The 16,199-nt window shown below is 38.6% G+C and overlaps 1 protein-coding gene across 2 annotated transcripts in view; it reads left to right on the forward strand.

The window, feature by feature from the left end:
* LOC119745900 (tropomodulin-2-like) overlaps positions 1-16,199 on the forward strand; it is a 106,351-nt gene that overhangs the window by 17,209 nt on the left and 72,943 nt on the right. For both annotated transcript variants that reach the window (XM_038222578.1, XM_038222579.1), the window contains exon 2: positions 803-936. In XM_038222578.1, the coding sequence (XP_038078506.1) occupies positions 811-936 (126 nt within the window). In that variant the 5' untranslated portion in view covers positions 803-810. The remainder of the gene's footprint in view (positions 1-802; positions 937-16,199) is intronic.

A 16,199-nucleotide genomic window follows, 5' to 3' on the forward strand; every position in this document is an offset into this window, starting at 1 on the left:
AACAACACCATTGGGTAGCCAGTCTATGAAGCTAAAAAAAGGTATCAAACATGAGTCAAAAGAGGGCGGCAAACACAAAATTACAATATTCTGAAAATTTTGATTGCCGATGATCGCTTTTACACAGGGCTTAGTTGAAAGGGTTAAGCAAGTTTGGATTGGCAGTAAAGGGCATGTCATGTTTCAAGACAAAGTACATCGTATCGAAGACATGTTGTGGGACTGTCATGTTCACCATGTTCAGTTCCTGAATGTGTCTGTCCATTGGAACCTCTATATCTCCCCCTCCTTGGTGCGCGACTATTGCTGTCTTTTTTTATCCGCGGCCGTGTATGCCATGTTTTCATTCACGAGCACAAGAACTTTCAACTTATCAAAATCAACTAAATGTACATGTAATAGTATACTGGTGTACTTTGCTTCAACAAAATGGATCTTAAATTAAGGTAAAAAAAAAAATATTAAAAAAGGAAAAACGTTCTGTCAGTGGTTCTGCAAACAATGATACAGAACGCAAGCTTTGAAGACAGCAGGACTTTTCTGTATGTACCAAGATTTTTGACAGAAAAGTACTGCTTGCTCCTCCTCGCACAAAATACCTACATTTTGTACAAGTACCGGAATGATATCATTGGCAAAATGACTTATGAACCTGCCTGCTCTGAGATCTGATGTTTATGTACAAAGTCGGTGTTTGTGTCTGCAGGAGTGGGAAATTTTAACATGATGCATATACTAATTGTATTTAAGCTTAACACTGAACTAATTTCTGGCGATCTTTACTTTTTTTTTAATATACCAGTGCGCACAATGGCAAACACAAAATATGGAATCTATGGAGATTTGGACAAATACAAGGATGTGGATGAAGATGAAATCTTGAAGTCTTTGACTGCGGAGGAACTTGAACAGTTAGCTGATTCATTGGATCCTGATGTAAGCTATGCGTTATTGATTGTCTGAAGTGAACATGTAGTTTATTTGTTTTTTTTTGAAGTTCTGTTGTGCAGGAATTTTCTTAAATAAAAAAAGAAAACTATTTTATGTAAAAGCAAATTACTTCATCATGATAACGAGCCTCTAACATGGACATCGCAAAAGAAAAGAAAAGAGAAACAAGAAAAGAAAAAGAGGCGCAAAGTAATAGTGGTGTAAATTGAATGGGTGGGGAGGGGGGCAAAATGTCCCTGCCCCCCTCTAAAACTGATAAATCGAGATAATGTTGAGAAATACAGGATTATTTTAGGAAAAATATGTTTTGCCCCCCTCTAGAAAAAATCCTGGCGACGCCCATGGCCTCTAATAGCTGAAACTTTCTTTTGAAATTTTATACAAAGAAAATATTGTGTTCGTAAACTAATTGCATATGTCAGACATACAATTTGGTTCAAAATGTCATGTGTTTAAGTACCACTTTTGACTATTGAAGCACAATGTATTTTGGAATAACGGAAGGTCCTTTCTCTTTCATTGTGAAGTTGGGAAAACTGTTCAATACAATTCTTTGTGATTTTCATTTTTTTGACCGAGAGAATAGAATACCTGTAGCCAATTTCACGAAACCGTATGCAATAGCGCAATTCTGCTTGCGCCAAAATTTGTTGCATAAGTTGCACAACATTTCACGCTGCGCAACATTTCACTTATGACATGCTTCACGAAAATTGGATAGTTCATAAGTCCTTGACTTGCGCAATAAATTATGGCGTATCTTGCGCAATCATTTTAGGTGGCGTAAGTTGTGGCGTAGCGACTGAAAATGACATATTTTACCAGCAAAACGGGACTGTCGTGGAACCCGTTATTGCACAACTTATCAAGGTTGATACAAGACACTCACAACTTTATGTTTGAAGTAAATTAATTTCTATTTCACTCGTAACATAATTTTTTGAATTGCCGAATGATTCCGAAGAAAGTCGGACAAAATAATTTTCAAAATGGGGAGCTGAGGTGATCCAACGACTGTTTCGAGAACGAACAAATTCACACACCAAACAGCCGTTGTAAATGCTGTTTTTAGCCTTCTTTAGTTGACGAACTAACTGACTGACTTTCTTGTATGGGGCAATTCCATGGGTAACAGACTGACATTTTGGGAGGGGTTTTCACAGTGTATCCCTTCTGTAAGGTTGTTGTAGTAAGTTAGGACCAAAACTCAAGTACATTTTTGTTCATTGCAAGTGCCCCTATAACCTGCAGTTTTTCTTTCCAAATTTATTCTTTTTTGGGGTCTGGTAAACTTATGTGTTGCCATGGTAACAGACTGACACTTGCGCATTTAGCCTTGACCAAGGCTATCAGCTTGTTCCAATACGAGCTTGTTCCTGCTACCGCACACACAGTGTGCCGCTACACTACTATACCGTTAGCCTCAACGACCCTTGCATGTGCTTTGTGTGCATATTTGTACACCCCACACACACTTCCGCAAACAGTCGTACAGTAAGTCGAGGCGGAGGATAGCCTTGACGCAACCGTGGCGAATTCTTTATGTGATTCTTTATATTTTCGGCCAAACTCGGCCAAGAATTTCTGATTCGCATATATTACACGATATCCAATCAAAGCCCGTAAACTTTGACCCGCGACATACATATTCATGAGCCCGCAAATTACCGTAAACACCACGTATGTTCACTCAAGAAAAATGTCCAGGTATTTCAATCCGATTTTAAACCATTTCTCCAGTTTTATTCCAAACAAATGAAATATGCCGCTATATGAATGAACACCTTTTTTTCAAAATGATACTATTTCCAATGTATTGCGAATTGGACAGTTCAAGACAGTTATATCCGCCGACGTTTATTGTCGGTGCAACAGCGTACATTATCACGCCACTACCCGTACCTACCCGTGACATTCTGACAGCGAATGTAGGAAACAGGTCAACTCGGACCCAGGTCAAATCGTACACATTTTATCGAATGCAGGTTAACTCGTATCTATAAGACATGTCGCAACTGTATGAATTGACTGCCATGAAATGAGCTATTGACTTTGGGATGGAAATATACGAATAAAATCTCTCTCCCTGAGTTCGTACCATGTGCAATATATCTCATACATACATGTACGACACATGTATTTTAATGCGTACGTACAAATTGTATGTCATACCTACGACATACGTACGACATGTCAGTCGTAGGTATAACATATAAATCGTATGACATACAAGTCATGCATACGAGTTACAATACATAAGTCGTACGTACGAGATACAAGTCGTACTCACAAGATATGTCGTATGTACGACATAATCGACAAACAAGTCGAACGTACGACTAGTAAACATTCATACATGTATGTTGTACACACGAGATATTAAGTCGTACTTATGTACGACAAAGTCGTATGCGACATATATCGTACCCTGTCGACCCGAAATATAAGATCGTACGCACGACATATATGTGGTACGTACCGTCACCTGTCGACATTATGTCATATGTTTGATATGTCATACCCTGTCGACATATTATGTCGAACCCTGTCGGTATATTAGTCGTACTCTGTCAACATACATGTCGTACCCTGTCGATATATTAGTCGTACAGTTCTTATTCCTCCATGATCGACATATACATAGCTGCCAACTATAACGATTTTTTCGTAATTATTACGAATTGTTTGTTAAATTACGAAAATACGATTTGCCACTAAAACATTACGAATTTCCCATTTTCTACCTAACGAAAAAAAATAATACTTGTAAAGTATCGTTTTTGACCGAAAACTTCTGGCGAAATGTTGCGATAATGGATGGACTGGTGACAAGTAATAAGCAATGCGGTCAAGCACCTGATAGACATAAATGCAGTGTGCGCAGTGGAGTATTTGAGGACCAGACTAAAAATATTTTTCAATGGTGTGCCATTTGTGTGCATCTCGTGGATATGTGGTTGGGTGTGTGTACTGTATGTGTGAGAACTTTTCAGTGGCGATCGTGAGCACATTTGGTCGCTTATTGCCGGGATGAGACCCATCAGTGCGAGATTTTAATCATGGAATTTAATAAGAGTATGGTTGGAATAATTGGTAATAGAGTTTGAGTTTATCACAACGTCCAGAAAAGATAAATCAGCATGCGTTTGCAAGGTATGTTGGCAGGATATTTCTAACATACGGTGGCCCTAAATCATTGTGTGTAAAAACACGATACGAACTCGAAACTCAACATCGATAGCATGCATCTCAAAAAAAAAAAAATGCGCACATGTTATTATTGTTGTTATTTATTTGACTTCAACAAACAAATACAGACAGTAAAACAAAATGAATTTAAAAAAAATTATTATTATTATTATTGTTATTATTGTTATTATTATTTCTTTTAATTATCTTTTGGCCTACAGTACATTATTATTCACAACAAGAATGGTATGCACATGAAACCATGTACATGTACTCGATGTTGGTAAAGCTGGTACATACACTTCTGATTTTTGATCCTTTTCATTTCATTTTCGACCCAAACTATATATAACTATATAAATATTATTGAACTATTATTTAAGATGTCAAGGGGGTGTTTTACAGTAATTATTGTTACTCCAGGGCCGTCTGGTTTATAAACCTTTGGTCGCATTATGCAATTAATAAATATTCATTATTTTGGCAGCCATTATCCAATCTAGTGTTGCCGTAGGATGGCGAAGGTTGTTTGAATACTTCTATATTGACTCAAACAATATTTGTACCAAATTTAAAAGCATTTGAATGCACAATGTACAAATTTTGCCAAAATACTGTTTTTTGACAAAAAAATGCAAAAACATAAAAAAAGTAAAGCGCCCTCTTGTGGTGGCAGTAGCACAACCAAATGAGTTCAACTTTAAGTATCTACATGTACCAACCACCATTCTTGCCAAATTTCAGGAAAATAGGCCGAAGTACATGGCTGAAGTAGTGGTAAGAATACCTTCACCTGGGCCTTTGATTTAACTATGCACTTTACCCACAATGCCTTGCATCTAGAGCCATAGACTTGTACATTTGTCAGTCTGTTACCGTCAGTCTGTTACCACATGCGTCAGTCTGTTACCATGGTTTATTTCAATAATAACAAAATGGTACATGAATTTTCTTTGTCAATTCTGTTTATAGCTTGATGACTACAGAGAATCCAAAAAAGAAAGTTATTCGAACTAATATACATGTAAAAGACTAAAAAAAAATTTTTTTTATATTTCGGTAACAGACTGACAGTGACACATAGTTTTGGTAAAATTTAAAAGCGGCAGGATTTTGGGTAAAATGCAAAACAAATTCAATTTTGTAATTCTAGGCAATAAAACGTGTTTTTTTGCTTAAATTACAAAATTCAAGAAAAATATACTTAATTAATTGGCAAAATATACCTAAAATTGCAATTTATTAAAATTTTGCTTTTTGACCAATAACTGCTTTTTTTCACCCATTGTCATGTCAATTTTGCATTTGATGTAAAATTGAGTGAATTTTTTGTAATTTGTACCTTATCAGCTTCAAAATGGTAGCCAACATGACCATTTATTATGAAAAACAATTTATGACCCTCAGGATGACATTTTCAATCCCATGAAAGCAATACATATAACAGTATTTTAAAGGCTTAGACAGTTAGAGCTGCTCCTTGATTTTGGATCAAGTAATAACTGAGAGTCATCATGGGGACACTGTTATTGTACAGTTAAGAGACTTAATCCTTTTTTGCCCTATAGATGTGACTCAGAAATGACTTAAGAATATCAAAAACAGGCACTGCGAAAGCTCTGCTGTATCTATGGGGAATCAAACAACACTAATAACTATGGGAATCCAGAAAACCATTCAGCTGATTGTACTGATTACAGGAAAAAATTGAACACTGTTTTCACACTATAGTTGAACGAGCCCTGTGGTTATCCTACTAAATTGTGTCGGTGATGTGTTGGGATTCTGAAACATGTCGAGTACCAGATGAGAGAAATTAACAGTTGTGCAACCAGCTTAAAAACCACACTTTTTCCTGAATGACACAGGCATTCCCAAAGAGGAAAGTGCAATATTTGTGAACTGTTTAAAAAACATGGCACATCCTTGCACACTCATGGATTATGACAAAGTGGTACATGTACATCCATTTAATTTAGAACCTTGTATGACCCCATTCACCCCTTCACATAAACTGGAGATACATGTACTAGTCAAGGATCCCCAGGAAGAGACCATCTTCATCTGTACAATTTGCCAATGAATTTACTCAGTCCTCCTTCTGTACAAACCCCCTGCGAACAATGAAGCGTCATCATCCTGCCATGACTCCAGATGTGCAGGGAAAAGTCCTCACTGGAAGTTGAAAGAAGAAAAATAATGTCAGTTCAAATTTGTAGAATTTGAAAGAAATGTGGATTTGTTATGCACGCACCTTTTACTGGTACAGTCTTCAGGTTTCCTACCGGTACTTCATTTCCCATTTTGACAGTGATTTTTTTGTACATATACATGTACATGTACACATATGTAGTGTAATAATTAATCTCGCCAATTTTGGCACAGTGGAAAGAAAGCTATGTGCTTACTCTGTAAAACTTTAATACGTGCATGGATACAAAATTGTGCCATGTTGAAATGGAGCATGGTTATACATGGAACATGTACCGGTACATGTACATGATGTGCATTAAAATTGTACATTTATCCTAACTGGTACTTGTACACGCACTGTAACAAAGTGTACATGTACAGGTACAATGTACATTGTACATACCTGTACTTGTACATAAAAGTACATGCACATAAATGTCAGTAAGAAATCGTACAAATTGTAACCAATTACCAAAATAGAAAAATGTCTCAATATGTATCTTAATTTGAATAAAAATCACTAACCTGCCATATATCTTCCGATTTCAAAGAAAGCCATCCCACCGCATATGCTGGATCTGCAGTTCTTCAAGATCTGTCAGGCGTATCTGTACGTGAAATTGAGAAACAAAATTTTGTAAACTGATTTTACTTTTTAGAGGGATTTTTTTCCCTCATCATTTGCATGTCCATTACCACCCTATCTGTACACTGATAAAATTTGTCTGCATGGTTGGTCCACGTCCCGACATCCATAATCAGATAACCATCTCATCTTGAATATGTTGTAGATTCCTGAGATAAAATAACTGCAACTGTAAGGAAATGTGCAACGATGCAAACTAACATTTAACATTTTTTGTCAGATGCATTTGTTTACAGGCTACCGGTAGGCGTCAACAAACACAATCAATGTCACTTTTATTAGCTACAAAAGAAATATCATCATGATCAATGAGTTCTCATAGGTTGTATTATATGGGCGGCCAATAGGGCAAAAAAAAAAAATATAAAACAAAACCACAAAATTAAACGAAAATACACAGAAATAAACGAATAACTCAGAAATAAATGAACAACTCAGAAATAAACGAATATAACTCAGAAATAAACGAACAACTCAAAAATAAACGAACAATTAACTCAGAAATAAATGAACAACTCAAAAATAAACGAACAACTCAGAAATAAACAAACAACTCAAAAATAAACGATCAAATCAGAAATAAACGAACAACTCAGAAATAAACAATCAACTCGGAAATAAACAACCAACTCTGACATAAGCGAACAACTCAGAGTTAAACGACCAACTCAGAAATATATACAAACTCAGAAATAAACGAACAACTCGGAAATAAACGAACAACATCCCCAGGGTGTCCAGCAGCAGTACGCGCCACCATGTACCATACAGTACAGTAGCAGTACATACAGACGACATGTTGTTTACCGCGGCATCCAAGATGGCGGACACCTTGCATGGAGGGTAAAAATGTAGTGATTTTCGTCGACGACCCCCGAAGCCAGGAAGAAGTCTATTGAGAAAGGTTAGCCTGGGTTGCAGTTTAATTTTTATGATGAAAAACGTTGACTTTGTAAACGTTTACCATGGCATTCCGTCATGTCTAGTCTGTACGTCACGTGTACGAACGGTATGCCAATGCCGGCCGGGTTTGGCCACTGTACTGGGCTGGGTTTAGCCACTGTACTGGGCTGGGATGGCGCGGCTTGGCACTGCGCCATGAGCACGGTGGTCAGACTGGAAAGAATTCCATATACGTATGCCACTAGTTTTTCCCTTTAATGACTCATTAGCCATCAGAAAGAGGTAAAATGTCCTATAAAGTGAAATTTAGCAGGGGAAATATTGAAGTACATGTATCTAGTGAGAAAACACAAAATTTCCAGACCAGTCTCATACTCATAGTCATACTCCATGTACTCATACTTCATAGGGTTTGTACACAGGGTGTCAAGTGACGTCCATCTATGGAATTCTTTCCCCGGACGGGCATGGTCCATACATGTATGTCTTGTTTATTTTTTAAGCATTTTGCTGCTTTAAAGATCAAACGACTTCCGTGACTCTAAATTTTTTTTCATAATTCTAATAACAGAGACGTTTTACCCATTATTTTTCAGTTCGAGTTGAATTTTTTTTTAGTATTTTTACGCTTCAATGTTTACAAACGGAAAAGGCCCTTAGTACCATAATGTTGAGCACGATTGGTTGATCGTGATGCTATCTGTCGATTGCGCTGCCACCAGTCGAACTGCTTCTCAAATGCTTAAAGCCATTGACATGGTTAGTTATTCTGTTAAACTGTTTCTATACAGTTAGTGTTTGTCACAGGGTGTGTGTGATGCGTCTAGTGCAGTAGTGTAGTTGTAGATAGTATTGCACACCCCACTTTCTACCTTCAGCTGCTGCCGCTGGCTATACCCGTTCGGGGCGAAAAGGGGAGCCGAGTGCGTAAGTCTCCCTCTGCCAGTACATAGCCTCTCCACCATCAAGACTCCTGCCGTGCCTCCTCGTGGCAGCACACGGTAACTGGGCATCTTGCGGCCCCAGGCTGAACTGCAGGGGATCTCGGAGCAGCAGTGGGCCCCCAGAGACATGACGTGCAGGCCCACCGGCTTGTGGACACGCCCTAGCGCCATGTCAGTCACTGCCCCAGCTATGGGTTAAATAGTCCTTCCATCCCAGCTATTGGGTAAATAGTCAGGGCAGTCACCAGCCCTGCGGCGGAGGTTAAGTTCAACTTGACGAACGGCGAAGAGGGCGCAGAGAGGAGACCTTAGGTAGCAGCCAGTGACACCTGCAGCAAGACGTTTCCTGCGGCTGTCACAGCTATGCTGTGCCGTCGATACACAGAGCATCCTGCGAAGGGACACCACATTGCGCCAAGTGGTGTCGACATCTCAGGTGCAGCCTAACATGGATTACAACGAAAGGAATGAAGCTAATGCTATCGCATTGGGGAAACCGATGCTCCACAACGTATGGCAGTGGTGACAAATGTGCGAAGACCATATCAAGCTACCGCGTCCGGGGAAGCCGACAATCAAGATTGTGTCCCTAATAGTACAAGCATTATGTGAAAAAATAAGGGGTAACCTCAAACAAATTGCAACAGAAACCATTTAAAAAGGTTATTACTCAGAAAAATCTCCTCTATAACATATTAATAGTCTTAAGAAATCCGAGTGGTGGAAAGTGGTTTTCTAATGTGTTTCTTAACCACACCCAGTACCACTTTTTTTGCTACTTTATAATGGAATATTTAGTGATGCTGCAACAATATATTTAATACTAAACACAGAGAGTTGATCTTTATTTATTATTGAGATGCCCATTGACTTCAGAAAAGATCTGTAGATGATTTATATTCATTTATTATGCTGTAATACTATTTGCAATGTGATATATATATGAATCTATATATAACATATAGGTTCAGTCTATTCTGCTACCATTGGTTTCACGCACACGCACACTGCGTGGCGATCATCAGGCGAATTTACTCATTATTCTAGACCTTGGTAAGTTTCAATATCCCTATGTTTCCCAAATTTGCGATATGCCGATAATAATTTGCATAAATGCCATTTATTAATTTGCATAGATTAAAGTTAAAATTATGGCTGTCATGTGTGGACATGTCACAATAAAATTTTCCCTCAAAATCCAAGTCCAGTCATGTACATAAATTAATTTCACACCATGGTGCATTGCTATAAGGTTCCTTAAAAAAGGAAAGAAATCCATGGGTGGAAATATGCCTAATTTGCATGAATTCAAAATGGCCACTAATTACATGATTTTTGATTTGGCCATAACTCTTGTCCTGCATTGCTTTTTGGAGTACTTTGAACAACAATTTGTCCTTTGACATTGATTTCATCATCATTCCAGTCCGAGGTACCTTATGAGATCCTATGTATCCTATGGGGTATAATATTTTTTGTTAAGGTTTCTAGCTCTTGTCAAAGTTGGTATAAGTGTTGGAAAATGTGATATCCCTGTGTCGCAGAGCGAACCCTTGCGCCGCTCTACTCGGACCAAAAATCAAGGAATAACTCAAGAGAACAGAGGATTCAACACAGGAGTTACAAATCACAAAAATCAATATTACGGGAAAGAAATAAACCAAAAAACCGCAAACCTCAATTCGAAAATACGTGGGCGAGAGTTTTATACCCCTCCCGCATGGATGCAAGCCCGGAATTGGTATGCAACAAAGGAAAAAGGAATTACGATTTGCATAATTCACCTAGCACCCACCTCCGAAGTTACATAACACTTTACGGCCGTAAAAAATTAGTGATTGATGAATTAACTCAGAAAATAAAAGGAATAATTTTAACAGTCTTGTGACACCCTGTACATAAACACATTTCAGGGACAAAAAAATCCCTACTTTAAATCCACTAGTACACTGCATAGGGATATCACATTATGCAACGCGTATGCCAACTTTGAGATGAGCCAAAAACCGAACAAAAAATATCTTTCCCAATTTTTTGATATTTTGTAGCGAACATCTTGGGGTTTAATTTTCATCCAAGTTTGTCTCAATGTCGGGTGATCCCTAGGTCAAATTCAAGGTCAAATTAAAGGTCAAAATGTCATTATACTTAAAATAACCCCGACATGAAAAAAACAATGGTAAATTTGGATTTCTCATGATGTAACCTTTCAAAAGAAATTAAGATTAACACATTTGGCTCACAGATTATAGAAATATGGTCATTTAAAAATGGCAGCAATGTCCATTTTGACCAAAATTGCCTGGGCGGTAGCGCGAAAACTGTTTGTCCGATGGTGCTAAAACTGAAAATTTCGGCTTTTCAGCCGAAATTACCCCATAAACTAAATATGATCCAATTTGAAGAGGTTGGGGTTTCAAATTTAAAAGTTTTGGGGGGTGATTTGACACTGAATGGCCCCAATGTCAAATGACAAAATGTTGTTTTAAGTACCCCGAAAAGCAACTTAGGACGAGAGTTATTACTAGATAGCATATTATGTCATATTTTTGGCCACTGCATTTTTCTTTGCTAAAGAAGGAATTTTTCTCATAATTATTTGGATAGACTTTACCTTCCTAAGCTGGAAATCCATTGGTAACATTTTTTTTCTATCTACCATGTGGCGGTCATCTTGGAATTCAAAATGGCCGCCATTTCGGGCCTAATTTGTATCTAACTTCTGACCTGATTGTCATATGAAGTTCAGTTTGGTGGCAAACCCCATGTTTTTGATACCAAGGAACCCACGAAAATCATTGTTGATGGGGTATACTCCCAGTGGAGTACCCCATCAACAATGATAAACTTGGGTTCCTTGGTATCAAGAACATATGCAGTTTGCCACCAAAATGGACTTCATACGACATTTAGGTGCCACCTTATTATTTAAATGAAATCAAAGATGGCCGCTATTTTTGAATATCCAATATGGCTGTCATCCATTTGGGATGCCTAAATGTGCTAATTGGATTCCTTGGTATCAAATTTATGGGCTTTGCCACCAATAGTGACTTCATACGACATTCAAGTCCAAAATTAATATGCAAATAGTTCAGAATGGCGGCAATTATGAAATATCAAAGATGGCTGCCATCAACTGTAAGTACCCCGTCCACAGTGATTTACTTGAGTTCATTCAAATACATGGACTTCATAGGACATTCAGGTGCAATGTTATTATAAATAAGATCCAAGATGGCGACTATTTTGAAAAAAAATCCAAGATGGCTGCCATCCATCTGGGATAGATCATCAGCAATGGGTCATTAAGATTACTTGGTATCAAATGTATGGGGTTTGCTACTGAAATTGACTTCGTACGCCATTCGAGCCCAAATTTATCATGCAAATAAGCCGAAAATGGCGGCCATATATTTGAAATATCCAAGATGGCTGCCATCCATTTGGAGTACACCATAAACAATAATGTACTCAGGTTCCTTGGTATCAAAAACATGGGGTTTGCCATCAAAATAAACTTCATGTGACAATCAAGTCCGAAGATATGATACAAATTAGGCTCGAAATGGCGGCCATTTTGAAATCCAAAATGGCCGCCACACGGTAGCTGGGAAAAATGTCTCCAATGCATTTCCGGCTTAGGGAGGTAAACTCTTTCCAAATATGGCAAAAATTACTTCTTAAACAAAAAAAAGCAAAAGTACATAACGGCCTATATACTATTATGGCCGCGCCAAATCATATGAAAATCATGTAATTAGCGGCCTTTTGAATTTATGCAAATTAGGCATATTTCCACCACTTGGATTTTTAACAACTTTTTTAGGGACCTTATAGCAATGCACTGTGGTGTGAAATTTGACTTGGATTATCAGGGAACACTCAATTGGTACATGTCCACACATGGCTTCCATTATTTTAACTTTAATTAGGCAAAAATATACGGCATTTATGCAAATTATACGGCATTTGGAAAATTTCGGAAACATAGGGATCTTGGAATTTACCTAGGACTTGAATAATGAGTAAATCAATGTAAAAGGACTAAATCTGTTGTTTAAAGTACCTCTAAAATCCACCTAGTATGAGAAATATGACCAAATCAAATCCGAAAGTCCTAACATATGCGGCCATTTTGGATTTATGCAAATTAGGCATATTTCCACCACCTCGATTTCTTAAGACTTTTAGTATGTCATTTTAGGGACCTTATAGAAATGCACTGTGGTGAAAAAAATTCTGTTGCAATTTGTTTGAGGTCAAACCTTATATTGCCTGTACTATAAGATCAAAGCCTCCAGAGGACAGCCTCTAACACTGGGAGCTTGGAATGTTCGTACTACCAATGATTCCAGCACCTCAATTAGACCAGAGCTTGCAACAGCAATCATCTGTAGGGAGCTAGAAAAAGCCGGCATTGACATCTGTGCCCTCAGCGAAGTACGACGTCCTGGCGCTGGCAACATTGTTGAGAGGAGCCACACGATCTTCTGGAGTGGTGGAGAAGACAAGACAGCTGGTGTTGGTTTTGCCATAACCAACAAACTAGCTGCCCAAGGTATTAATCCCATACCTATAAATGATTGAGCTTAAGAATGGAAGCTACCTAACACTTATTAGTGTGTATGGGCCAACCATGCAGAGAACACCACAGGAGAAAGAGGCGTTCTACGAGAAGTTAGGCGAATGTATAACCAAAGCAAAGAATGACTCCATCATTGTTCTTGGAGACTTCAACGCTCACGTTGGAAAAGACTGGCAAGCATGGCCATCTGTCATCAGTAAGCATGGTGTTGGCAAAATGAACTCAAATGGCCTCATGCTGCTCTGTACCCGCCTCCAGCTATCCATAATGGGTTCCATGTTTCAAATGAAGAACACCCTTAAGAACACATGGCAGCACCTTAGGTCCAAGCACTGGCATCAACTTGACCATGTTCTTGCTAATCAAGATGCTAGGCAATGGATCACAGTCACTAAAGTCAATCCAACAGCTGTCTGTTTCACTGACCACAGGCTTTTGGTTTGCAAATGTCTGTTCTCGATAAAACCAAAGAAAAGAGGTACTAAGCCACCAAGAAAACCTGACACCAACCTTACAATAGAGAAGAAAGATTTGCTGGACCAATTCATAACAGAGAAGCTGAACGAATGTACAGACGAAAATTGGGAAGAATGTAAAAGTGTGCTCCAGAACGCAGGCAAACAAGTTTTTGGAAAGAAAAAGAAGCAACAGAATGATTGGTTTGACGACCAGGATGAGGAAATACAAAGGCTGCTGAAAGACAAAAAGATGTACAGGAATGCTCTTCGTGAGCGTATAAGAAAACTCAAGAATGATTGGTTCCAGAAAAAGGCGGAAGAGGCAGAACGCTATTCAAAGGATAGGAACTCCAGAGAATGCTACGCCACGCTCAACACCGTCTACGGTCCTAGATCTAAGAGCACACACCCTATTAAAACCAAGGATGGTGAGCTGTTAACATCTCCAGAAAAATGCAAGGACAGATGGGTTGAGCACTTCTCAATCTACCAACTGATGTTGACGTGGATATTGTTAATGATATACATGTAGAAGATCATCCAATCACGGAAAGTCTTGATGACCCTCCCACTGAAGAGGATTTAGATACTGCCCTGAAAAACACCAAACTTGGAAAAAGTCCAGGTCCCGATGGCATTATTCCAGAAATCCTGGTTCATGGTGGACAGCGTCTGAGAGCATTTCGTCTAACCCTGTTTACAATGTTCTGGACTACTTCAGATAACATTCCTGCAGACCTGATAGATTGCAACATCACTATCCTCTTCAAGAAGGGTGACCGCAGTCACTGTGGCAACTATAGAGGCATAGCACTACTTAGTGTAGTTGGCAAAGCATTTGCTGATATTATTCTACAGAGACTGCAGCGCCTAGCAGAGAATGTGTATCCAGAGTCTCAGTCAGGATATCGCAGTGGTAGAAGCACCATCGATGGCATCTTTACCCTTAGACAACTAATGGAGAAGAGCAGAGAGCATCGCACAAATCTCTATATTGCTTTTGTTGATTTTACAAAAGCTTTTGATTCAGTCAACAGAGAACTTCTCTTCAAGATACTTGGCAAACTTGGCTGCCCTGCTAAGTTTGTACAGATCATTGGGAAGTTTTACACTGATGTTCATGCTCGTCTCATCGTTGATGGTGAGCTCACTCAAGCTTTTGAATATAACAGTGGCGTTAAACAAGGATGCAAGCTTGCACCAACCTTATTTGGCATTTATGCTGCTGTTCTTCTCTACCTTGCCTTTAAGAACATTAAGCACTCATGTAGCATCAAAGTGCGCTTTCGTTATGATGGCAACATCTTTGACTTAAAAAGACTAAAGGCCAAGTCCAAAGTTCTCAACAGCTACACACGTGAAGCACAGTATGCCGATGACATTGCCATCTTCAGTGATACCTCAGTTGGTTTGCAGCTTCTTCTAACTGCATATGACACTGTAGCAAAGAAAATGGGTCTCAAAATTAACACAGCTAAAACTGAGTGTATGTGCATTGGAAATCCAGCAGATTTTTATGTTGATGGAGTAAAGTTGATAAATGTCGACGACTTCAAGTACTTAGGCAGTCAGGTCAGCAAAGATTGCTCAATGAAAAAGGAAATCAATGCTCGAATCGAAGCCACATCCTGTTCTTTTGGCAGACTCAGAAAGAGGGTGTTTGATTCTAGAGATCTAACAGTAGAAACCAAGATAATGGTCTACAGCCAATGTCTCATGCCCTTACTTTCATATGGAAGTGAGACTTGGACCCTGTACTACCATCAAGTTGTACGTACTACACAGCAGAGACATCTGAGGCTAATTTTAAAGATTAAATGGGACGACTTTATCACTAATGATGAAGTCCTAGGGTTAGCTGGTGTTGAGGACATTGAGTTGAAACTGGTCAGGAACAGGCTACGCTTGTTCGGCGAAAGACCAGTAAAGAGCATAATGTACTGTAAACTTGCCAATGGCTCAAGATCAGTTGGACGTCCCAAACTCAGGTTTAAAGACACTTGCAAAAGTGCACTCAAATGTGGGAAGGTACTTGACGAGTGGAGTAGTACTGTAGATAATCGTCCAAAATGGAGAAAACTTGTAAATAATACATGTCAAAGTATAAATGACAAATGACTTCAGCAAAACAAGAAGAAAAGAGCCAGAAGGCACATGAAGAAAGAATCTATGTTGAAACCCGTTTCGGGCAGATAGGCGATATATATGTTTCTATACCTTATGTTTAGCCTGAAATACTCAGTGAACCCCAAATAAACTGTGAACTGCTGTGTGCACATTGCATTATTTTGGTGAGTCACAGAAAATATCATGCATTGTGTGTTTCG

This window comes from Patiria miniata, unplaced genomic scaffold, assembly GCF_015706575.1.
Source record: "Patiria miniata isolate m_02_andy unplaced genomic scaffold, ASM1570657v1 HiC_scaffold_7, whole genome shotgun sequence".
Lineage (NCBI taxonomy): Eukaryota > Metazoa > Echinodermata > Asteroidea > Valvatida > Asterinidae > Patiria > Patiria miniata.